Source organism: Xiphophorus hellerii, chromosome 2 (genome assembly GCF_003331165.1).
Source record: "Xiphophorus hellerii strain 12219 chromosome 2, Xiphophorus_hellerii-4.1, whole genome shotgun sequence".
In the NCBI taxonomy this organism is placed as follows: Eukaryota; Metazoa; Chordata; class Actinopteri; order Cyprinodontiformes; family Poeciliidae; genus Xiphophorus; species Xiphophorus hellerii.
The window spans coordinates 23792254-23815158 of NC_045673.1; the positions used below are offsets into that span (position 1 = coordinate 23792254).

Sequence of the window (22905 nt, forward strand, 5' to 3'; positions counted from 1 at the left end):
TTTCCGTGCATCATCCGTACCTGACTTGGCAAAGCAGATTTATACCATGCCTGGATTGTTGTCCCTCATTCAGAGGGAAGCAAATGGCCGCACTTTGGACTTCCATAGAACTTACTGGGAATGAAACTTAAAGTAAAAATAAAAAAAAACAGCATACAAGCTTACATGGGCACTACAGCAGCTTCCCATTTCACTGCTGCCTCACTCTCACAACCAAAGCTCTGTGCCTTCAAAAGCCCGGACTGCACCTTTAATGTCCTGTCGGGGTTTGTCCAATTAGTGAGTAGGTGGAGCACACAGGAGCAAACCTACCGGAACAGAGACACTTTCCTCCGCCTAACCTGAGCTGACACACGCGGGGGGGAAAGCTGCTGGTTCTTCGCCTGAAGTTTTTCCAGCCACGGAAAAAGTCGAACGGAGACGGAAAGTCGAAGCGGATGGTGCTGGAGGAACTTTCCCACATGATTGAGGTGTCGATACCGTCGCTGGAGAGGGAGGTGGACGAGTCCGGCAAGTCGAAGAAGGTGAGCGCGGTCCAAATGGCCGAAATTCAGCGGTGAGCGTTTTCAAACTTATTGGAAAAAGTTTGAAAACGCTCACAGACAAACACGCACTTCCTCCTAATTGTTATTCTGTGCCGAAGAATGAAGCCGCATGGGGGCCAGGTGAGTCTTACCTGTAAGAAGAGGCGATTCAATCCACAGCGGGTCCAAACTTTTCGTCTCGCGCGAGTCAAAATCGTCAAGTCCAAAGGACTCGCGTGCTATATTTATATATTTTCAGAAAGATTTTACTGTGATTTTTAAAAAATTTGTTTATTTAAAGCAGCTCAACAACAGACTAAGCAAATATTTAAAACTAATCAGATAGATATTTTTTTGTGGAGACAGTAGTATGTAAATAATTGAAAATCTAGAACTTAAAACGGGGTTTGTCTCAAAAAATCTGATGTATTCTTTCGGGCTCATTTGGGGGAAAAAATCCTTGCAATTTCACCAATAGAAGATGATTTGGGACAGTTTGTCTTTAAAAATGTTTTAGCTTAGTCTTATTAAATTAATGGAAGCAGATTTAGGTGCATGGAAAAATGCTTTTGAGCAAAAATCAGCATCTAGACGTTGTCCTATTTACTATAATATTAAAGAAAAAATAAAAAATGCTTTGTTACCTATGGCTTGTGTTGCTGCCAACAATGTAAATTGTGAAACCATTCTTATTTGTCGTTGATCATTTTTATTAATTGATAATAAAAAGCCTCCGTTTGCATCATCTTCAAAAAATGTCTGACATTTTATGCTTCTAAGCGTATTTCTGTATATTTTCCTGTTTTATATTTTACAAGCCTGAATGTTTCTGTGGGTTCTAAACCAACAAGTGTGGGGTCTTGAGGGAGAAACTAACATGCGTAACAGACGTATTCATACTGTAGATCCTAAAACACAACAATACTTGCAGTTGCTCCCTTTTGGTAACGCTCAATTGTTAATCAATGAACAGGTTTGCAAAGCTTTGGAGGCTTGACGTTGAAAGGTTTGGGGAACTGGCGGTATAATCTGCTTACAAAAATCATTGTTCATGCTGCCCTGGAATATAATGCAGCCTTTTTGGCTGAATGTCAAATCCCTGCTTTGACATTCAGCACCAGTCAAACCAGTTAGGAACTTGAATCACTGTCCCACTGTCTCATCAAAGACCTAAAGGACTAAATGTTTTATCGCGATATTTTGTGATATTATTGCAATATCCATCATTGTGACGATAAGAAATATTTACTACTTTTTTAGGCCGTGACTGCAAACATACGTAAGCACAAATATTGCTCTTGACAAACACACACATTTGTAATATGCTTCTTTAGGACACCAATAACATAAAGAGGTGAGATTAGTATCACTAAACTCACAGTAACCGCATTTAATCATAATTACAAATTTAGTGGTATTATTAGATACTGTCATTGAGTAAACAGTGAAGAAAATTGGGACTATTTTGTGAAGAAAATAGTCCCAACAAAACCGACAGTTCTGGGGGTATTTAAATGTCATTAATCAGGATGTATCATGACAACAGTGAAAACTATAATTTATCGTGATAACCGATATGATAAATGTCAATAGACACTAGGGCTATGCAAAGGGTAAATTCATAAAATGTTACCTCTACGTTGAATTAGCCGTTTAACAGAAGCTGCCGATTCATTTCCGACACGTATTTAAACTCAGAATTTCAAAACTTGCAGAGAAAATGATCATACTGTAATTATTGTTTGTTTTTAAACCCAATGTGACGCATTCAAGTTCACACTACAGAATTGTATTACAGAAGAACCCTGTGTGCAACGAAAACATTCCAACTAAAACCTGATATCTGAAGGAAATGTTTGTTTCTCACTCCCGGCTGACTGCTATGGACAGGAACAAAACTCTTTGCTGCGCTGCTCTTGTTAAACTAGCAGGCCTGTGAAAACAGAGCAATCATGCAGCACAGTTAGAAACCGCTGCAACTACAAGTCTGCTCTACAAAGGCCTTATTTTGTGCTGAAACTGAAGCAGAACCTGAGTAGATAAAAAAAAAAAAGAATGGCTAAAAGGAACGTCTGTGCTTTCTAGCACACTGAAGGCTACTGTAATCACTATGCCACATTCAGAGCTGCATGTCAGAAAAGCTAACAGAGGCACCAGAGTGAGGAATTTGGCTCACTGTCACAGTCTGTGGTGCAGAAGGTGAGCGACTCGCCCTGCTTTTATCTTTTTATATTTATGGAAACAAAAGCAAAATTCAACACTTATTGAATTCTTTTTTTCTCTCTCTCTCTCTTGGAAGCACTCATTAAATTTTCTATTTATTTTTTTTGCGTATCTGCTGTTCAGTTCTGATGTCTTGTAAAGTCTAACAGGTCTGTTCAAATATTTGCAAATTACATTCTGATTTATTTAAAGTACTGTTACTTGTGGCAGCAGAAAGAGAAGCATGTGCAGCAAAAGTCTGAAGCTCTTTACCGCCTCCTGCTGGAGAGGCGAGTTGATTGTTTTTGCACTGACACGATCTGCTAAAAGAACAGCGGTGTCCAAAGTGGGTCCTGGAGGGCTGGCATCCTGCATGTTTTTTGTTCTCTCCATGGTGGAACTTAGCATGAGCAAATCATTTATTTCCTCATGCTAATTTTCAAACTTTTTTTCTTCTGACTAATCTATCTTGGAAGAGTTGCACTTTTGTGAAGAAGTTGGATTTTTAATCATTTTTCTATATTTTCTTTTCTTTTTTGCAGCTTTTCAGAGTTGAAGTCTTGTTTAACGAAAGGAAACATTATGTACTCAGAAGAAACAGTGAATTCCAGACGCTCCACAGGAAGGTATGTGTCAATTTCAGACTTCCTTTTGTCCTGCCTTCTTAAATCTTTTGGAGGGTTCCATTTTGTTTTGTTTGTGTTCAGTATCTTTCGATGTTTAAAATCGGGCTGAAGAGCCGTAAAATAATTTGAACCACATTTGGGCTTCTGAAACCATCAAATAAATGATTTTTGTGTGTGCGCGCGTGTTATTGGGATGCCGGTAGCTTAAGAAGATCATCCAGACTCCGGATTTTCCGAGCAAAAGGAACCCCCATCTGAGGACCAAACCTCTGGAGCAGAGGCGGCAGGAGCTGGAAGATTACATCCAGGTAAGAAGGAGAGACTTCATATAATAAGAATGATAAAGTCCTGTTTATGTGGACCCTGTCTCTTGTTTCTACGATGCCATATCTACATCACAAAAAAGTACATTTCTGCCGAAATGAAGGCTCAGGCATTTTGAGATTCATCTCAGAAATTTTCTTGGAGGGGGGAAAAAGGAAAAAAAAAAAACATGTAATTTTTTTAAATTCAAAAGTCTAAGTCTAAATCCATCTCCATCTAAGAAATTTTCTACAAAAAATTGAAAACTTCTAAGTTTCAAAAGTCAAAATTTTGCAGAAAATGAAATCTAATTTTGAGCCTACACTCAGAGATTTATAGGAAAAATGTGGACATTTCTGAGTTTCAAAAGTTGAAAATTTAAAAAGCTCAGAATTTTTCAGCAAAATGTCTACATTTACTTGGAAATCTCTGAGTTTGAAAAGTTGAAAATTGTCGACTTTTCACACGTAGAAGTATCCAAGTTCCTTCTAGAATATTTCTGAGGTTAACCTCAAAATTTCAGAGTTTTTCTGGCAGAAATTTACTGCTCTCTTTGTCTTGCCTGTCTACATCGGCCCTGACACACCATCGTACGTTTTTCTCTCTGCGTCAGGAAATTATCTATCAAAACGAAGAAGTGCCTCAGGTGCTGCTGGACTTCCTCCACGTGAAGCACTTCCACACGGGGAACAAGATCAGCAGCGTCGAGTGAGTCCGGCAGCCTGCTCTCCTCCGGGAGCCGGCCGGCCGGCGATGCTGCATGCGTTGCTATATTTGTTGCCTCTATTTTCAGATTGGGGGCAATGCGGCAACATGATAAAACTTGAGAAACATTCCTCACGGCGGCCCCCCCGGAGCAGCAGCGACGGCTCAGATCGAGTCGTTGCTGTTTGTGGAAAACGGCGTCTGTTTAAAAGTAAAATGAAACCGTTCCGTGTGAATGTAATATCTAATATTTTAATATTCTATTTTTTAGGTCACTGGATGAACTGGACAGTCAGGAATACAAGTAAGCTTTTACATTAAGAACAATCAGAAAAAAGGGGACAAAAACCTAAACGACGATCACTTTAAGTAGTTTGTTAATCATTTAACACACACAACATTTAAACATGGTCACTCAAGCAGCTTCAATCAGCTGAGATGTCTCTGCTCCTTGACCCGAATAGAGAGAAAAAAAAAGCTCCAAAATGCAAAACCGAGACCCGTGAACCATTAATATCAGATTGTATCACAGCCGTTTGAGTCTATTATGTGTAAAACTCAAACTTTGTGAAATTTCAAGGGTTTTTTTCATTGATTCTTACTAGACCTGTCACTGTAACAAATTTTACTGGACGATAAATTGTCCCAGAAGTTATTGCGATAAACAATAATATCGTTGCTTTGGGACGGTTTTTAGGTAATAAAATGATAAAGAACATATTCTCAAAGATCAATAAACTTAAAATTTTAACAAACATTTAACACTGGAACTAGAAGACATTTTAAATTTCCAAAATAAATAAACTAAACAAACGAAATGAATTATGAAGTCTCCGTAAGCAAAATTGTCTTTAAAAATAAAAAGTAAAAAAATCAAGTTGAGACCAAAACACAAGACTGAAGACTTTAGTGATCCTGTTTTTGGTAGAAAGAGAAACAGAAAAGGACAAAACGATAAATTCTGCAAATGGAAATTATTGATACCGTTTTAATTTATCATGCAGTTAACTGATTTATTGTCACAGGCGCAATTCTGACCAGATTTGCCTCATGTACGGGAAGAGAAATAGGCAATGATGCCCCGGGGATAAAATAAAATCTGTACTTTTCAGCCGTGATGCTAATATTGATAATTTTTAATAACATGCCGGTTCCAGAAGAGTAACAGTCAGTATCAGTCATTTATTTACAATTATTGTTTGCTGGTGAGAGGTAAACGATGTAACAAAACTGTTGTACTGAAGCAACCGTTTTGGATAACGAACTCTCAGTGATGGGAATCATTAAAAGAAACTTTTTCCATCATAGTAAATACAGCAAAATGTAATAAAACGCTACATTTGTATCTGGAAACTTAACTCAAATGAGTGTTGGAGGCACTGAGGCGACCGACCAACATGCATCCTGTTTGCTTTGAACTCAAACGGGGGCAGAAGATGTTCACCTCGTGTCCGTGGCGACGGCAGACCAGGAATGTCCTGAAAGCGTTTGTGGTTCAGAGCGCAGATGGAATGCGGTTCCGGGGCCGTCGTCGTGGCTACCCCGCTTCTCGGTCATTTGATGACGCAGCGCGGCACAAACCAGACACCGCGACACACTTAGGAGCCGCTCCGCTGGTCTGATGCTTTCTGCACCAAACTGCGTCCCGTAAGGCAGTACGCTGCTGCACCAAAGCACAGAGTGCATCCGGAAGCATAGTTAGATTTTTACGTTTGTGTCAACATCTGTTACGACTGTGCGTGTTTAAAGATGAAGTCGGACACTTCTCTACTCGCTGAGCATGGGCAACGTGGCTTAAAAGTAAAATCTTTCTATTTTCATCTTTTTTTGTTAGTTTTATTTGCTTGCTTTCTGTTCTAAAATTAGAGTATATCTTTATTTCAATCATCACTATGCTGAGTTGGACGGCGTAGCTACGAGAATTTTTGTGTAAATGCCAGAAATGTAGCAATTGCTCAACGCAATTTTACCAGAAAAAATTGTCTTAAAATGATGAGAAAAAAGTTGTTTTAAAGGAGAAAAAATCTCACTTCTCAGGATTGGACAAGACCGCCTCAGTTTGTGTAGCTCCTTCTTCGAAACAACACAATCGTTTCAAAATCCTGATCCTGATTATTTAATGCTTATGTATTAAAAGATTAAGTTTATCAATTAAGTGTTGAGTATTACCTGTAAAATTTATACCAAAGTCTAATTTCACAAGATGCTTCACATTCCACATAAAATTTTTTTGTAGTAGTTCTCATAAAATTACAACTCTATTCAGTTAATATTATGAGTTTATTTTTGTATTATTTTGACTTTATTGTCGTAGAGCTGTATTGTTGTACTATTAGGACTTTATTCTCATAATTAAAAAAAACAAACAAACATTGTATCTTGACCCTTCTTGTTTTGTTGCAGAGTTGGCCTGAATTCAAAGTTTAAATAAATAGAAGCTGTAAAACACTCTTGTGAAACAAGATGGCCGCCTTGGGTTTGCTGACATCACTCTGAACTATGGAAACCCAAACAGTGCATTGTTGGGGGGGATGGGGGGAAATGCATATTTTAAAAAATTTTCTTCCAAAAAATAAATCTTAAAAGACAAAATAATTCAAGAATAAATAAAACTGATTTCTCTCCGAGCCCTACTACTGCCTTTAGTTTCAATATGGCAGATGAAGGTTACTGTTTCGCTGAATTGATTACTTGCGTTTCCGCCTTTCGTTTCCACAGTTACCATTTACCACAGCAACGGGTTCTGGGCTTCTTCCAGGATCCTTATCTGCCTGGCAGCTCCTCAGGTAGCTTTGAAACGACTTGTCAGAGCGACGGTCTGTGTTCAGATGAAACAAACCCTGCCCTCTGTCTCGCAGGCCTCCCGGACATCGTGGTGGACGGAGTTCTGCAGGGTTTCTACCCCCGGGACGTCCGGGTCAGCTTCAGCGCCTCCATTCTCCCTGACCACGACGCCTGACAGGCAGCACGGTCCAAAGACCCAAAACGGGCAGAAATATGGCTACATTTCAGCGAATTGCAGTATTGTTGAACGGTTCATTTGACTCGGGAGAAGAAGTCCATGAGACATTTCAAGCTCATTTTGGTCATTGTGACTTGAATCAAATTCAGTTTCTCTGAAAACCTGAATAATTTGCACACAAAAGCTTAAATCAACCTGGGTCTTCTTCCAGACACTGAGCTTGATTTTTGAAAATGAGAGGCTTTTTCTAGAAGATTTTTGTTTCTTACTTTTGTTGGATTGGCTAATATATGGCAAAATGCAACAGCTCTTTTCACACAAACTGCATCACCGAATCAAAACAAAGCAACAAATGAGCTAGGCGCTGTCAATATTCCATTTCACCTTTTTTTTTTTTCCCTTCCACTGAACTTTCCATCAATATGTTTTGACACAGCACTCTTCTTAATAAAGGATTTTAACGACTGTCTGCTGGACAACTGTCAAGCTGGGAGTCTTTACTGTGATCGAGAGGCCATGATGTAAACACAATGTCAGTTTTGTTTAGTTTTTTTTTTTTAACAAGTTTCATGTAATATTCACATTATTTTGAAATAGAAAATTGTGTGTTTTCATTCGGTGTAAGCTCTAATCACCAAACAGGCTTAAACAAGGTTACCCAGGCAACAACACTGCAGCAGTTTCTGAGCTAAATTACTGAAATGCATAAAACTTTTCAACACACTTTTATTTTATGGAGATGCAGCTGCGAAATGGAAATGCCATTTGTATCCATTGAGGCAAATTTCAGAATTGAGGATTCAAGGCAGCGAAGCCGGGACAGGAGCTGCGTGTTTTTACTTGAACGTTGCTGTCTCGTTATTTTAAAGATGTTTTGGTTTACAGTTGTCCCAATCAAGCATTTGACCCAACAAAGCTGGTATGTGGGGCAACAAAAGCAAACGTCATGCTGTTTTTAACAGTCTTTAGATGCCATGTGGCGACTGTTTTTAAAATCAGATGTTTCTCTTTTTTGGTTTTTTATTATTTGCATGATTTTTATTTTACATTCAAGTTTTAATAAATCATTCAAAAAGGTCCCAATTTGTGTGTGTCCTCCCCACACACACACTTTTAAACGTTTAATTTTCGCCACTTCCTTCTGGTGGAAGACGAGCACCAACATGTAGGTTAGACTGGAGGCGCTTGCTCAGCTGAAGGAAGAATAAGAGAAATATTTTCCTTTGCTATGATGATTCATGAGTAGCTGACTCTTCTGCTTTTTGTGAATAGTAATTTGACCTGAGGGGATAAAACGACGTGTTACTTTGGAGCAGACGCAAACCTTTTTTACATTTTCTAAAATAAAAAATGTGGATAGGGTTTTATGTGGCATTGCTTTTTGTCTGTTTTTCGTTTTACATTATGACATGTTGAGGTTTGGACTATTTCAGTCAGCTGAGTTAGAGCTGAGACGTAAATACAAACGTGTTTTTTCTGTCCCACGTTGTATAATTGGCCAAAAATGTCCATTAAGAGCCCCTTGTTTGAAATGTTTACCGTGTTTTCTCTGGTTTGGGACAAACCTCAACTTAGCATTAACTGTATTTCTCGCTGGAGTTCAAATCAGTGTTGAACTCTGTTGTGTTCAAATCCAATCACTGGCACTCGGTTACATATTGTATAAAAAAGTATGTAGCTATAACATAAAGAAAAAGCTAACGGAGGCTTTGTGCTTTGATATATATAGAGAGAGATAAATCTGACGTACGGTCATTCCGAGTACATACTTCCAGGTATTTTTATTTTTTATATACTTCGCTTTAAGGTTCCTGCTATTTCCGACACTACGGGAACGCAGCATTTACCCTGGAAAGGCTCTTGGCGCATGCGCATGTCGCTGATTCGAAGCGGCTGCTGGCTGGAGTGCTTGGCTGTGTCTGAGCCGCTCCTGTCACTCCCAGCTAAAGCTTCTTCAATGAATTGTGTCGACCGTAGTTTCTCCTTCTTAGCTCACTACCAGTCGCGGAATTAAACTGACTGAATGTTCTTCCTGTGATTCAACCAGGAAACTGGATCCTCTTCCTGGCTAACAAACCTGCACATTACTGCCTGGTATGTCCCGCTACCATAACTAACCAACAGCGTTACTCTCTCCTGCAATGACGAAAGCTATAAGTTAGAGAGTTTGCCAAAGTGTTTAGTTGCCATGGTTGTTTCTTAATTGGTTTAGCTGGGTCGAAGCGGCTTGCTGGTGTCGGATTTGCTAACTGAGTTCAAAGATCCAGCTAGCGTGTCCACGTTAGCAGTAACTTTACCGCCTCTCTCGTGCTCAGTGTGCTGGTTCTTGATGTTCTGGACAGCGATGCTGTTCAAAACACTACCGGTGTCAGCTTTCAACTCATAAAAAACACGATTACTGGCCAGAAATGGACTACAATTTGAACTTCCTCTAGTCGGAGTGTTGCGCTAATAATCCCCTGGAGAAAAAAAGTCAGGTTCATGTTAGTGGGTGTGTTTAAACCAGCTTCTTATTTAGCTGTTTTGTCTGATTGTGTTGGATTGAATTACTCCATTGTGTGGTGATGTGTCAGATTGTCTCCCTGGAATTATTTTAATTTTCATTTCATGCCAACAAAAGTATCGACCTTACTGATATTTAGATCGATACGCAAAGCCCTCTCACAGTTGGGGTTTTCAGAAAGAGTTGTTACTTTGAGCTGCTGATAAAAATAACAAGCTACTAATGCATATTTTTAAATGCTGATTCCAGCACCTATTTGAATTATTCATGGTGCTTGAACTTTTTCAAATTTTGTCATGTTACATCCACTGAAATCAATGGATTTTTAGGGAAATGTATGCGATGTAGTGCACAAAGTAAAGAAAAAATTACGATGGCTTAAAATATTTTCCCAAATTAAAAAAATCTTATTCTTACAGCAACCTCCTTTACACAATACTCTGTAATAAAAACTGATTTGACCAGATGTCCTCAGAAATTATCATTAACTTTGTAGTCCTCTGCGGTTTATTATAGACAGGAATATTATGATGATATATTTTGCTGGACAATAAATTGTCCCAGAAGTTATTGCGATAAACAATAATATTGTTGCTTTGAGACCATTTTCAAGTAATACAAGGGTAACAGCATAATAATGCAAGGACACATCCTCAAAGATCAATAAACTTTAAATTCTAATGAATATTTAGCTCTAGAACTGGACGACATTTTACGTATCCAAAGTAAATAAGCAATAGAAACAACAAATAAAATGAATTATGAAGTCTCTGTGAACAAAATTGTTCTCCAAAAACTGACTGGTTGAGACCGAAACACCAGACTGAAGAATTTAGTTATCCAGTTTTTGGTAGAAAAAACCAAAAACGATCATTTATCATGCGATTAATCGATTTATTGCGACATTCCTAAGTATAGTGAACATCAATGAGCAAACGGCATTAATCAGAGAAGCAGCCAACTCTGGAGAGAAATACAGCTCCGGCGGGAGACCCTGTTGACATTTATTAGTCATGTAGTCCACATATTTATCCAGACCTGGAGTCAGGAAGAAACCAGCTACTCATATCTGACTCAATCTGATTTAAACAAAGCAGGAAATCGGTGTCATTTATATTCTTAAAACGCCACAATCCGACATGAAATTGACGGTCTTCCTGTTGCCACAGGAGTGTGTGGGAAGCACCATGTGGAGGAAGGCTTCGGCAGCGCTCCTGCTGGCTTTGGCCGTCGGCTACTTCTACGGCGGCAGGCCGGAGCTGCCGGAGCAGATCCTCCAGTACATCGGCCTGCCCAACCTCCAGACGCCGTCGCCGAGCAACGAGGGCCTGGAGCGGGCCATCTCCGCTGCCTGGGAGGCTCTGATCGCTCTGCCGAGCAGGCAGTGGAGCAAGGTGGCAGTAGGGTGAGTGGCGCTGATCTGTGGAGCCGGTCAGAATCTGAATGATTTTTCTTTTAAGCTGACATTTCTCAAGCCCTTCTGCTGCACGCGGCGCGTGTGTAGAGAGGCCGCGGCAGAATGCGTTGTCATGAGTCAGCTTCTGCACAGATGTCTGGGTGAAAACAGCAGGTGCACAAGTGAGGGGTTACACCGCGTGTGGTGTAGAGTAAAGGTCAAATTGTCGCCCCCTAGCGCTGGGCGATAAATCGATTTTATTGGTACGTTGAATGTTTGGGTTTTGAAGATTTAATTTTTGGAAAAATTTTGATTTTTTTTGTTTTTCTACCCATTCTTTGAGTTTCCATAGTTCAGATCAATATCAGTAAACTAGAAACAAAAACAAAAATTGTTTGTATTTTCTTAGCCTTGTTGCTTGTTAGTTTTATTGTTCCAATTCAGCACATCAATAAAATCTACTTATTAAACTCTATGGAGATTTAAGTCTTAGTTATTTTGGAAGCAGTATATGTAAGAACGTTTTTTTTTTTATTATTCTGGCTGTTTCCGTGGAAATATCAGGAGTTTTGTCTGATTTCATCAGGGGAGCTGATGGCTCTAACTTTAATATTCAGTGTTATTGGTTAAAAAATAAAACCGCCACCCGAGTCTGCGCTTCAGGTGGCAGAACGTGATTGGCTGAGCCTAAAGCACAGCCCACCAGAGGGTGGGACAAATTGCATCTTGAGTTTTGATGACCTTTTATCTAATGTGTGTGTTGGTAAAGGTGGTGTATGACAGCATTGAGCAGTCAGTGTGTGTTCACCTGTAATAAAGGCCAGAGTTTATTACAGGAACAGCCTGGTTCTGTCCCTGAATAAAATATTTGACAAGCATCACATGACCCCAGGACATGCCGGGTTTTTTTGTTTTTTTTTCCCCCTCTTTTATTCATTGTTGCAAGATTAAAAACGTGGACTGCTTGCCTTATCAACTGCATTAATTGGATGTGTTTAGCAGTTTTGTGTTTTCTTCCAGTACCCGACATAAACAAAATCCATTTTCTTCCGGTTATCCTTGACCACTCAGTCCCGTCGTCAGACCTAAGCGACCCGTTTCCATTTTGGTTCTCTCGTTCAGGGTGAACGCCTGCGTCGACGTGGTTGTCAGCGGCGTGGGGCTGCTGCAGGCTCTGGCTGTGGATCCCGGCGCCGGCCGGGATCACGGAGTCCTGCGCTCGAAGGACGACCTGAGGGAAACCTTTGTCCACTACATGGAGCGCGGCGCAGCGGCAGAGCGATTCTTCAGCGACAAGGAAGTGTTTCAGAGAATCGCTCGTGCAGCAGCAGAGTACCCCGGCGCAAAGGCGAGGCCATTCCTCTCATCTCCCTTCATTTGTTTACTCCTTTTTTACCTTTTCAGAAATGTAACTTTGGTCTGTTTTTCAGCTGTACGTTGGAGGAAATGCTGCCCTCATCGGTCAGAAATTTGCCACCTACCCGGATCTGATGGTACGCAAGCATAAACGAATCTAGATGCATTTTACTTAAATTTTTATTCCATTCATTGATGGAGCAAAATTCTAACAAAAAAAAATAAAGTTTTAGCTATCTTCTTATCAAGTTGTCTTCTGTAATCCAGACTTCTAAACATTGAAGATCCCTAATTGTTTATTATATATGTCAGGTTTTATTGTGTGGGCCGGTCGGCCCTAAACTCCACGAGATGCTGGATGAGCAGATCGTCGTTCCTCCAGAGTCTCTTCAGGAGACGGATGAGTTTCACCTCATCCTGGAGTACAAAGCAGGTAAAGAGCAGCTGCAGCTCTGTGCCACGCAAACATTCCCGATACTTTTGAATGCGCGAAAAGGGCGTTTAATTTTACAAGCTGTAATGTATTTTATTGAAATTTTACGGCCGCTGTCCTGCAGTTTTTAGATGTGCCACAAGTACAAAACACTGGAATGAAATGGCTTAATTACCTCCTCCTTGTGTAGATCAGTTCTCCAGAACCTTAATGACCTAATTATTCTATTCAAGTGTTGTGCAGCAGAGGCACATCTAAAAGTTGCAGGGCAGTGGCCCTTGAGGACTGGAGTTTGACACCTGTGTAGTAGACAAACACACTAGCAGCACAAATGCAAAGTGGAGGAAAAAATGGGAAATTTCAGAAGAAATTTCAAAGACTGTGTATTAATCGGACCCAAATCGGGTTCTGATCCAGAGTTAGCTTCTGCAGGCTTCATATTTGAGTTTCAAAGCCTAAGCAGGTTAAAAGAACAGATAATTGTGTCTCTCTTTGTTGCATGTCATAAAAATGTCCAGAGTTAGCTAAAATGCTATGGTTAGCTAAAATGCTGTCAGTGTCACATGGACCATCTGTAGCATGTTTACTGTCATTGACTCTCTCCAGTTAGTAAGCAAACAAGTGTATAACATAAATTTAGCAAAAATGCTAAAGCTAGCAAAAACTGATGTCAATAGCGTGATGCTATCACTAGCATGTTGACTGACAATGACTTACTCCGTTCAGTATGTTAAGTTCGCATTTGTATCAAAATTATATAAAAAACTAAATTTAGCTAAAATGCTAAAGTTAGCCAAATGCTGCCAGTGGCCTGTCGACTATCACTGACTTACTCCATTCAGTATGCAAACATTATCGTAGAAGCTAAAATACACAACAATGCTAAGGTTAGCCCAAATGCTATCAGTAGTGTGTGGGCTGTGACTAGCAGGCTGACTAATGTTTAACCTTGCTTTCTACCTCCAGGTGAACAGTGGGGCTCCACTCGGGCGCCACAAGCAAACCGCTTCATCTTCTCTCACGACGTGTCCAACGGGGAGATGAGCTCCCTGGAGACCTTCGTGGCGAGCCTGGAGGAGTTCCAGCCGGAGCTAGTCGTCCTGTCAGGGTTCCACATGATGGAGGGCCAGGGCAGGGAGCTGTGGGGGGAGCGACTGAAAGAGGTCAGCGGCTCAAAAGAGCTCAGTGTGGTTTCCAGGGTTTGCCCCAGAAAACCTGCTATGCCCGATGGGAGGGGCGCTAGAGCAGTCAAGCAGCAGCACATTGGGTTTTGCGTTTAAGAAAATGTTAAAAGTTTCAAAAACGCAGCGACTGCACAATTGGAGTACATCCCTCACTCCCTTTTCAATCCGTCAACTTTGAAAGAAACAGTATTTAAAAAATCGGCGTTATTAGCCTGGCAGCCCGCCAGGCTAATAATACATTGGGAGAAATTCTGGTGATTTCTAATGAAAACTTTCTGGATCTATTTCTGGATTTCTCCTTTTTGGTTTTCTTTCCCAGGCTATAGCAACCATAGCTGATATCCCAAGGGGCATTCCCATCCACCTGGAGCTGGCCAGCATGACCGACAAAGACTTCATGAGCCGGATCATGCAGGAGGTACATGTGAGCAAAAGATTCCGTCCGTGAGAACAGATGCTCGATGGCTCCCTGAGGAACGCCGTGTGTTTAATTACAGCGTCTCTTCCTGTTAGCAGGTCTTGCCCATCGTCAGCTCCGTCGGCCTGAATGAGCAGGAGCTGCTCTTCCTGTCGCAGGCCGGGGACGGCCCACACGCCGCTCTGCCCGCTTGGAAGGGCGTCCCCGACGTGGGGCGGGTCGGCGACATCCTCTCCTGGGTCCTGGAGCGGCACGGCCGCACCGATCCGTCATCGGAGTCCGACCTCACCCGCATCCACTTCCACACTCTGGCCTATCACATTTTAGTCACAGTGGACGGCTACTGGGGGAACCAGGCGGCGGCGGTGATGGCGGGAGCCCGGGTGGCCAGCAGCCAGGCCTGCGGCCTGCGGACCGTGGATGTCAGCAAGGTGGAGCTCAAGGCGCCGCTGGAGTTCCTCACCTCTCACTTAGAGCCGCGGGAGCGGCTGTCGCTGAAGCCGGAGGAGCCCGTTGCTGTGTGGCGGCGAGGGAACATCACCTTCCACCTGACGCCTGTGCTGGTCTGCAAGAGACCCCTCCGGACAGTGGGGCTGGGCGACGCCATCTCTGCGGAGGGACTAGTTTACTCCGAATTAACGAGGCAGCATCCGTTTTAGAGGCTCGACCACGCAAATGCTAATGGGAGGAGCTAAATACAACCGGGAAACTCTCTCACCTCTGAGCCAGATTAATGTCCCTGTTCAGGTTCCTTTTGCCCCAAAGATGTGTTCTGTTTAATTGATCAGTGTGAAATCCTGCCTGATGATGATGATGATGATGATGATGTCGTCCCCCGACCTCCTTAAAGAAGCAGGCAGAACTGGATCTCTATGAGCCGCCACGCAGCCGGACTCAACGCACTGTGCACCGCTCCAAGCCATCTCCCCAAACTCCAAAGAGTTTAACCGTCACAGCTATGTTTTCTTTCACCTGCATATCTTCTAGTATGCTGTGCCTTCAATATTATTAAATCCTTTATTCATATTTTATAGGAAAACGGTATGAAACTCTAGGTTAGCGTTGCCTTTTTGACAGAGGTACTGCGTAAACTTGAAACTTTGTGGTGGAAATCCAATTGAGAAATCCTTTTGGGTGCGTTCACATCTAACGTTTACTTGAACGTTCGTCTTATTCTGGTCATCAACCATTTCTGAGTGCTTGACTTCAACCAGTCTGACCAACTAGATCGCTTTTCTAATGGTGAGATTATAACGGGGTTCCTTTACGGTCTGGAAAATTTTGAAAACGTATAAAATTTGCAAATTTTCCAAGTGTAGATAATAAGGGAACATTTTCTCTTCCATTCTTTATTCCTTGTTTTCTTACAGCTAAAGTATGCAACTTTAAAAAAAAATAAATAAATAAGTGTTTTACATATTTGTTAAAACTGTCACCATGTGGTGACACTGTAATATGAGGTGGATAATATATGGAAAAAAATTATCTCCTGCCTGAGCTTTTATTGTGCTCTGTAGAAATGCACGACTCCCCTTCAAAAACAACCAATCAGAGCCAGAAGGAGGGTCTTAGCGCTGTTAATCATGCCTATGTATTTGCCGAATATTCACTAAATGGTGTAGAAACAACTTATCTCCTGTCATAGCAGGCTGCTAACCAATCTTAACCAGCACGAGCATTCATAACAGGCTAGCTGAAGCATAGCAGGTTAGCATGTGGCAATGAACACAAGGAGGATGATTGACATTTCTAAGACCCGCCTCCTGGCTCTGATTGGTTGTTTCTGATTAGCACTGGAAGGAGGCAGAGGAGCTTGACAGTTTAAACAAATGTGTAAAAAAAAAATATATATATATTTTTATTAAAGTTACATACTGCAACTTTAACTAGATAATAAAGACAAAAATAGAAAAGATATTCATCAAAAATATATTTTTAAAATTTGTGTTAAGTTTAGGATTTTACAGTCTAGATCTTATGGATTTCGAAACATTTCAAAGAAGTGAAATAACCCTTTGCTTCTTTTTCACCATGTTCAGCATTGTGTCGTGTCATGATTTTATTTAACATGCAGATTACAGCATCCAACTAGCTAAATGTTCAGAATCCGATACAATTTGTGGGCAAATCTTAAGAATTGCGTGGAGGTTTGAACTGGAAAACGGGTAGGAATCCTGTTTTTTTCTGTGTTTTCATTGTTTGACCAAAACACTCCCTCTATAGCAAAAAGATCTGAGCTTTATAGCTCGATAGCAGTCTTTTTTTCTATAGTACCCTAGTATAGCCAGAGAACAGCTGTTTTAAGTGTTTTTTCTGAAGCGGGTTCTTCTTCCTTGGCCTAAATATCAGTCTATATGCCAATGCCAGCTAATTAATGTGAAGGTTCTCATATGGATATCGGATATTAAGATGGCGTGCATTAACAAATCACGACTGTTATCAGATACTTTGTGGTGTTGTCCTTTTCGCTAAGTGTGTTCCCTTTTTTGATGACACAGTTATATAACATGATTTATGAAAAAAAAAATGCTATTCTTACTCAAGAAGACTCATGTTAGGCATACACAACACTCCATTTGTTTACCTCAGACTGCCTCCGAAGGCATGCAATAATCATAGTCTTAATGCAAACCTGTCATGAAAAAGTTCACGCAGCGTTTTAGTTCGGAAAAGGGGATTCTTTGCACTAGTAAAGGTAGGTGGCGGGAGAGCCTGCGGAGGTGAATGTAATCTTAACCTCCCATTTTTTATTATTATTAGTTGTATTTTTGCAAGCACAATCTGTTCCTCCTTACTTATTTTGTTGTCAGTGTCATGTTTCATTCCCTTGTAGGTTGTCATTAAAATGTGGATGGAGGAAAATGGGTGGTTTGGGTTCTTTTTTATTTTTTTTAAGAGCTTGATCTAGGGTTTTTTAATTATTTTTATTTTTAAACAAAAAATTTTAAATGATCAAAATCTATTGTAATCTATGGAGTTATGTTTTAAATAAACCAGCGGAGTTTTATTTCACATTTCGTTAATACTACAACCACTTACCTCCATGTTTTAAAATTGACTTTGAGACAGACCAATGAAATGTAGTAGTGAAATTAAGAAAAAAAAAATTTACACATACTTTGGCACACATTTATATTCAATCCGTTTACTCTGATATCCCTAAATAATTGAATTCATTGAAGTGACTTCAGAGGTCAACTAATTAGTAACGCTGTCAACGCTACATAATTCATTATTATTTGGATATGTAAATGAAAATAATATGACACTGCTGTCCATTCATATATAATTTTAATAGAACAGAATATAAGAATTAAGGGACTTTTGTTTATATGGATTCCTTACTCCACGTTTTTTCTGCTCATAAAACTTTATTACGCGTCTGCATCCAATTGGCTGAAACGTTCTAAGACGTGAACCAATCACAGCTTCGCACCACGGTGAAATCCCGCCCCTGCGTCCACGAAGCTGAGCCTCCTGGTTCCCGTAGGTCGAAGACCCTCCCCACCCTGAAGCTTGCGCTCCGACCCTCCCACGGAGTTTATATAAAGCTAGCTCAACCGACTGTGTCTCCTGGCTAAGTCTTTCCCCCCTTTCTCTTGTTGATGGTGAGGTTCTGTGAAAGAAGGATGAAGTTCTTCGTCGCTGTCACCGTCATTGTGGGATCACTGCTGTTTCTCGGTTTCCCTAATGGCTCTTCGGCTGACGAGAAGAAGAAAGGCCCCAAAGTAACTGCAAAGGTATGGGTTAGCGGCAGGCTAGCTTTCATAAAGGGGGGTGAAAGAAAAAAAAAAAAAATCAGGGCTCTTCCTCGTTGCTAACCGGTAGCATGGAAAGCCACGTCACGGAGACGCTAGCTGCTGGCCAGCTAACACGGGGTTAGCTCACGGCTAATACTTTTGGGAAAAGACGCTAACTTTGTAGCTGAGGCTAAGGGAAATAAAGTCTAGGCGCATCCTGTCAGATCCGAGTCGTAGGAAATGAACTGGACACGAATTTGGCTCCGCCATGGCTCAGCTGTTGACCCTGGCCTTGTGTCTGCAGCAGATTGTCCACGTCTGCAAATTCAAGACAGCAGAGTGGTCGTCTTTAGTGGTGTTGAGCTGTAATGCAAAGTTTAGAAGGCAATGATTGAGTCTGATGTTACATGTGTCCCTATAACCTTTGTAAGAGACTGTTTTTTTTACTATTCTTGTGTTGCGTTAACTTAAAAAATAATCCAGAAATCCGTTTGTTTTTTTTTTAAAGAATCGTGCTAAGTTCTGATACCTGAAATAAAGAGCCTATTGATGCCTTGATGGGGGGTTCTCTGTCAAGATTCATATTTTCTTTGGAAGCAATGAAGTAGATAGGAACTAATTATCTGGCTTTGTGACAAAGTCAGCCACAAACCCAGCTGAAACTTTTATAGAACAAAATTCTGGTGTACCGATGTACATCTCCTCACAACTAGTGAGTTTTAATTTTTGCACTAAAGTTTGAGATTGCCCGGATCATTTCAACACCTGGCTCTTGACTATTGGCCAAAAAGTACAGATTTTAGTTTCATCCGACTAGAGAAAATTCCTCCCCACCCAACGCCTCGTTTCCACTGAGCGTACTTCCTTTGTGTTTTCCATTGTAAAAACGGCTGATGCATCCGATCCATACCCCACCATTCCTGGACTCCCTTCAGTTATACGAATATAGGACAATGGTACGGTCAGGGTGGTGCATTGGCGTCAGACAACACAGCCCATTGATTGGGGGACAGAAAACCGTCACAGTTTGCAACAAGCACGAAAAAAAAGTAATGCGTCACGTTTATCGTCGCACTAGTGTGACACAACGTTTGGCGTTTGGGTGGAAACGCTCTCCTGAATACGCCGGACCATAAAACGGCTTACCACATCGACCATGTCGTACCGGTCAATGGAGACGAGGCACGCGTGTCTCGTGCCAAGCTACAAGTGGGCTTTCTGGCAATACCTTTTTTGTATTGCCACTCTTTACATGAATGTCAGTTTAAGTTCACAACTTGCAGTTGTCATCTAAACAGACTCTTCCACCTGACTTCTGGTCTGCCACAACATCTTAATATTGTGTTAAGTGACCTAGTATGGAAGACTTTGACATCAGTAGTTGACTGAAAAGAATCTATTGGACCACTTCCAAAACATTTAGAGAACCTTTGCATGACGTATTCGTCTAAACGTAAGGTTGGGTCTCTCTCTCTCTAGGTTTACTTTGACATCAGAATCGGAGACGAAGATGTGGGAACTGTCGTCATCGGCGTCTTTGGCAAAACTGTTCCCAAAACTGTCGACAACTTTGTCGCCCTGGCAACAGGAGAGGTGAGCAATATGGAGACTTGTCATTGTTTGCCGTCTACTTTTGTGAAATGGTCAGGATTGGTATTCTAAAGACTGAAAAACCATCAGATTCGTTGACTCGGTCCAGCTTTTCGGACACACTTGAAGCTGGTGTAGTTCCAGACGTTTGGAGCGTTGCTTATGTTGCCGTTTGCTTCGGTTAAACAGAAAGGATTCGGTTACAAGGGCAGCAAGTTCCACAGAGTCATCAAGCAGTTTATGATCCAGGGCGGAGACTTCACCAGAGGAGACGGCACTGGAGGTAAACACCAAACAATGTCATTTACATGTCAAAACGATGAGATGGTTCAGGTGTCAAAACCCAAGAAAGTACAATTTAAAACTGCAGTACAAGTCTACGAATGGTACAAAACTCATTTTCTTTTCTGAATGAAGGCAAGAGCATCTATGGAGACCGTTTCCCTGACGAGAACTTCAAGCTGAAGCACTACGGCCCCGGCTGGCTCAGCATGGCCAACGCCGGCAAAGACACAAACGGCTCCCAGTTCTTCATCACCACAGTCCAGACGCCGTGGTTGGACAGCAAACACGTAGTCTTCGGGAAAGTTCTGGAAGGCATGGTGGGTGTCAGAAGGAAATCTTCACTCTGCCTCATCTTGGGTTTTCGTGTTTTTACAAATGAATCCATTTCTTTGAAACCGTTTTTTTCCTCTGCTAGGATGTCGTCACGAAAATCGAGAACACAAAGACAGACGGTCGCGACAAACCTCTCAAAGACGTCACCATCCACGACTGCGGCAAGATCGAGGTGGAGAAGCCATTTGCAGTCGCCAAGGAGTAGAGCGCAACTCGTTAAAACGGGCGGGTTGGGGTTGAGGGGGGGTGTGGGGGGACGGATGGACCGGGGTTGTGATGTCGGGCCACTTTTTTATTTTTATTTAATTTTTTTTTGTCAGTAAAAACGCTGCAGTCTGGAGGGAAAGAGAGAGCACATTATGTTTGGTTGGCTGCCATCTTAATGCACCAGAACAACGTTAATGCAGTCATGAGTCTGGGTCCACTTTACCAACAAGCATTCCAAGGTGCACTTAACTGATCATTGTTGGGCTATTTTGTAAAAAAAACCAAAATGAAATGAAAATGACGGGAAATAAAGGTTCCATGTTTTGGTAAATCACTGTAAGCTTTATGTTTGAATACAAATACCTTCTATTAGTTTATAAAATCACCCTGTACACTGTAGTTACTGTTAGCTGCCACAAGGTTAGTGTACGTCTTTTGTGGGGCTACTGGCTGTGTGGATAGAGTAGTCGTCTTGTGATTGGAAGGTTGTAAGTTTGATTCCAACTTCCTCCTGCCATATGTCGAGGCAAGGCACTTAACCCTATATTGTATAAATGTGTGTGATTGAATTGACTATAAAGCGCGGAGTGGTCAAAATGATTGGAACAGGGCTATATAAGTTTGGTTCATTTACCATTTATTGGCACTAGGGGGTGCTGTTTACCTAATTTCAACTGGTTTATTACTGTGGCTCACTTTGTAAATGCTTAATAAGCAGGAGAGAAATGCAAGAAAATGATTATGCTGTTAAAGTTTATATTTACTTATATTTGAAAAATTCTACATTCATAACATGCTATAATTAATGTAACCAATTAAAGGAAAAGGTGACTATATTTCAACTTTAAAATAGATTATTTTGCCTTTGGACAGCCACTTTTTAGCAAAACCTCACTTCAAACACCTCAGATTATCTCTAAGAATTATTGACTTGATTTCATGTTGAAATTCACAGTTTTACATTTGACTTCCAAAGACACGGATTCCATGACGGAGACAGCAGGCGAGGAGCTGATGTCGGTATGCCAAAGTTTTGTAAATATTGTGGTTTTTTGAGACCATTTTCAAGCAATATATTGATGGCATAATAATAACGCAAGTCTGCTCTCTCGAAGACTGATGAACCTTAATTTTGTAAGGAATCCCCTACACTGCAACTGGAAGACATTTTTAAAACACTACAATCAAAACTAAATAAAAACCACACAAAACCGTAAATAAAACAGATTTTTGACGTCTCTTAACAAATCTGTCCTTCAACAAATATTAATCAGAATGGAAATGATGGGAGTTAATTTTTACTCACGGCTTTCACTTGTTAAGTCCTGTTTGGTACTTTAGTCTGGGTGTATCTTGATTAAATGTTACAGAAACAATTCATTCGGTCACAAATACTGAGCCGTCTCATTCTGACGGGGTAATCTGCCTCGAGTCAGTGCGTTCTTTTATGTGAAGAACGTTCAGCAGTTACAGTTCTCAGACGGATCAGCAGAGGGCGCCTCTTCACCAGAATTAAGCTCCCGTCACACAGCGCAGTTGCATGTTTGTGGTTTTCCGTAATTTCACTACAGTTCTTTTCTTTCTTTTTTTTTTCTTTTTTTTTTAAAAACGGGTTCTGTGTCACTTTTGCCTCGCATTGGGTAAGTCTTGGTGAAAATCCGGGTTGGTTAATTTCCTTTTGATGCCATGCCGCCAACACAGTGTTGCTTAGTTAACATTAGATGCTCTTTCCTGTGATTGTCTGAATCTTCCTGGTCCTTCTTTAAGGCCGTTACAGTAAACTCTATTGTCACATCGGCGCATAAAAATAGCCATTACTGTTAACAATTCACCCCTTTGATACAGAAATACAACTTAGTGTCGCCGATCTCGCTACACAACCAAGATATCCCGTTTCGAAATCGGCCACGAGACTCGCGAGGTGAAGACATGGAGTAAAAATGGTCCAAAAATAACACCACCGAGTTCCTGAAACAGGCACAACAGAGGCAGCACTTTCCAAACGGATACACGCATCACTCCCTTCCAGAATCTTCTCTGTATTTTACTGTACTCATGACAATGTTGCCCTGCTTTCCACCGCAATCTGTTAAAAATAATTAACTCATTGTTCACTTATTGCATTTATTCTATGGGTT

The 22905-nt window shown here is 41.1% G+C and overlaps 3 protein-coding genes across 4 annotated transcripts; all 3 read left to right on the forward strand.

Annotated features, from left to right (window-relative positions):
- Positions 1–304: 304 nt before the first annotated feature.
- snx22 (sorting nexin 22) lies at positions 305–8689 on the forward strand. Its single transcript, XM_032589261.1, has 7 exons — positions 305–524; positions 3269–3352; positions 3556–3660; positions 4269–4363; positions 4632–4664; positions 7079–7146; positions 7219–8689. The coding sequence occupies exons 1-7, from the start codon at positions 438–440 to the stop codon at positions 7317–7319; spliced, it is 573 nt and encodes a 190-aa protein (XP_032445152.1). The 5' UTR covers positions 305–437; the 3' UTR covers positions 7320–8689.
- A 494-nt stretch (positions 8690–9183) lies between these two features.
- adpgk (ADP-dependent glucokinase) lies at positions 9184–17476 on the forward strand. 2 transcript variants are annotated; one of them, XM_032589246.1, is made up of 8 exons: positions 9184–9416; positions 10995–11230; positions 12344–12569; positions 12652–12714; positions 12890–13010; positions 13977–14173; positions 14514–14612; positions 14708–17476. In XM_032589246.1, exons 2-8 carry the CDS (start codon positions 11013–11015, stop codon positions 15269–15271), a joined length of 1488 nt encoding a protein of 495 aa, XP_032445137.1. In that variant the 5' UTR covers positions 9184–9416; positions 10995–11012; the 3' UTR covers positions 15272–17476. The 2 variants fall into 2 exon arrangements, with proteins under 2 accessions (XP_032445137.1, XP_032445142.1); XM_032589251.1 differs by having other exon boundaries at positions 9185–9416; positions 14711–17476.
- A 601-nt stretch (positions 17477–18077) lies between these two features.
- ppib (peptidylprolyl isomerase B (cyclophilin B)) lies at positions 18078–21373 on the forward strand. Its single transcript, XM_032589948.1, has 5 exons — positions 18078–18352; positions 19832–19945; positions 20132–20225; positions 20360–20544; positions 20643–21373. Exons 1-5 carry the CDS (start codon positions 18218–18220, stop codon positions 20763–20765), a joined length of 651 nt encoding a protein of 216 aa, XP_032445839.1. The 5' UTR covers positions 18078–18217; the 3' UTR covers positions 20766–21373.
- The last annotated feature ends 1532 nt before the right edge of the window (positions 21374–22905 follow it).

What these genes read in the sequence shown, in the direction of transcription:
- snx22 (XM_032589261.1), top strand. Translation starts at nt 438, where the DNA reads ATGGTGCTGGAGGAACTTTCCCACATGATTGAGGTGTCGATACCGTCG. An exon ending in AGCTGGAAGATTACATCCAG is followed by an intron (nt 3,661 to 4,268) that starts GTAAGAAGGAGA and finishes TCTCTGCGTCAG; the next exon opens with GAAATTATCTATCAAAACGA. An exon ending in TCTGCCTGGCAGCTCCTCAG is followed by an intron (nt 7,147 to 7,218) that starts GTAGCTTTGAAA and finishes TCTGTCTCGCAG; the next exon opens with GCCTCCCGGACATCGTGGTG.
- adpgk (XM_032589246.1), top strand. Translation starts at nt 11,013, where the DNA reads ATGTGGAGGAAGGCTTCGGCAGCGCTCCTGCTGGCTTTGGCCGTCGGC. An exon ending in CCACCTACCCGGATCTGATG is followed by an intron (nt 12,715 to 12,889) that starts GTACGCAAGCAT and finishes TATATATGTCAG; the next exon opens with GTTTTATTGTGTGGGCCGGT. An exon ending in GGGGGGAGCGACTGAAAGAG is followed by an intron (nt 14,174 to 14,513) that starts GTCAGCGGCTCA and finishes TTTCTTTCCCAG; the next exon opens with GCTATAGCAACCATAGCTGA.
- ppib (XM_032589948.1), top strand. Translation starts at nt 18,218, where the DNA reads ATGGTGAGGTTCTGTGAAAGAAGGATGAAGTTCTTCGTCGCTGTCACC. An exon ending in TCGCCCTGGCAACAGGAGAG is followed by an intron (nt 19,946 to 20,131) that starts GTGAGCAATATG and finishes TCGGTTAAACAG; the next exon opens with AAAGGATTCGGTTACAAGGG. An exon ending in GGAAAGTTCTGGAAGGCATG is followed by an intron (nt 20,545 to 20,642) that starts GTGGGTGTCAGA and finishes TTCCTCTGCTAG; the next exon opens with GATGTCGTCACGAAAATCGA.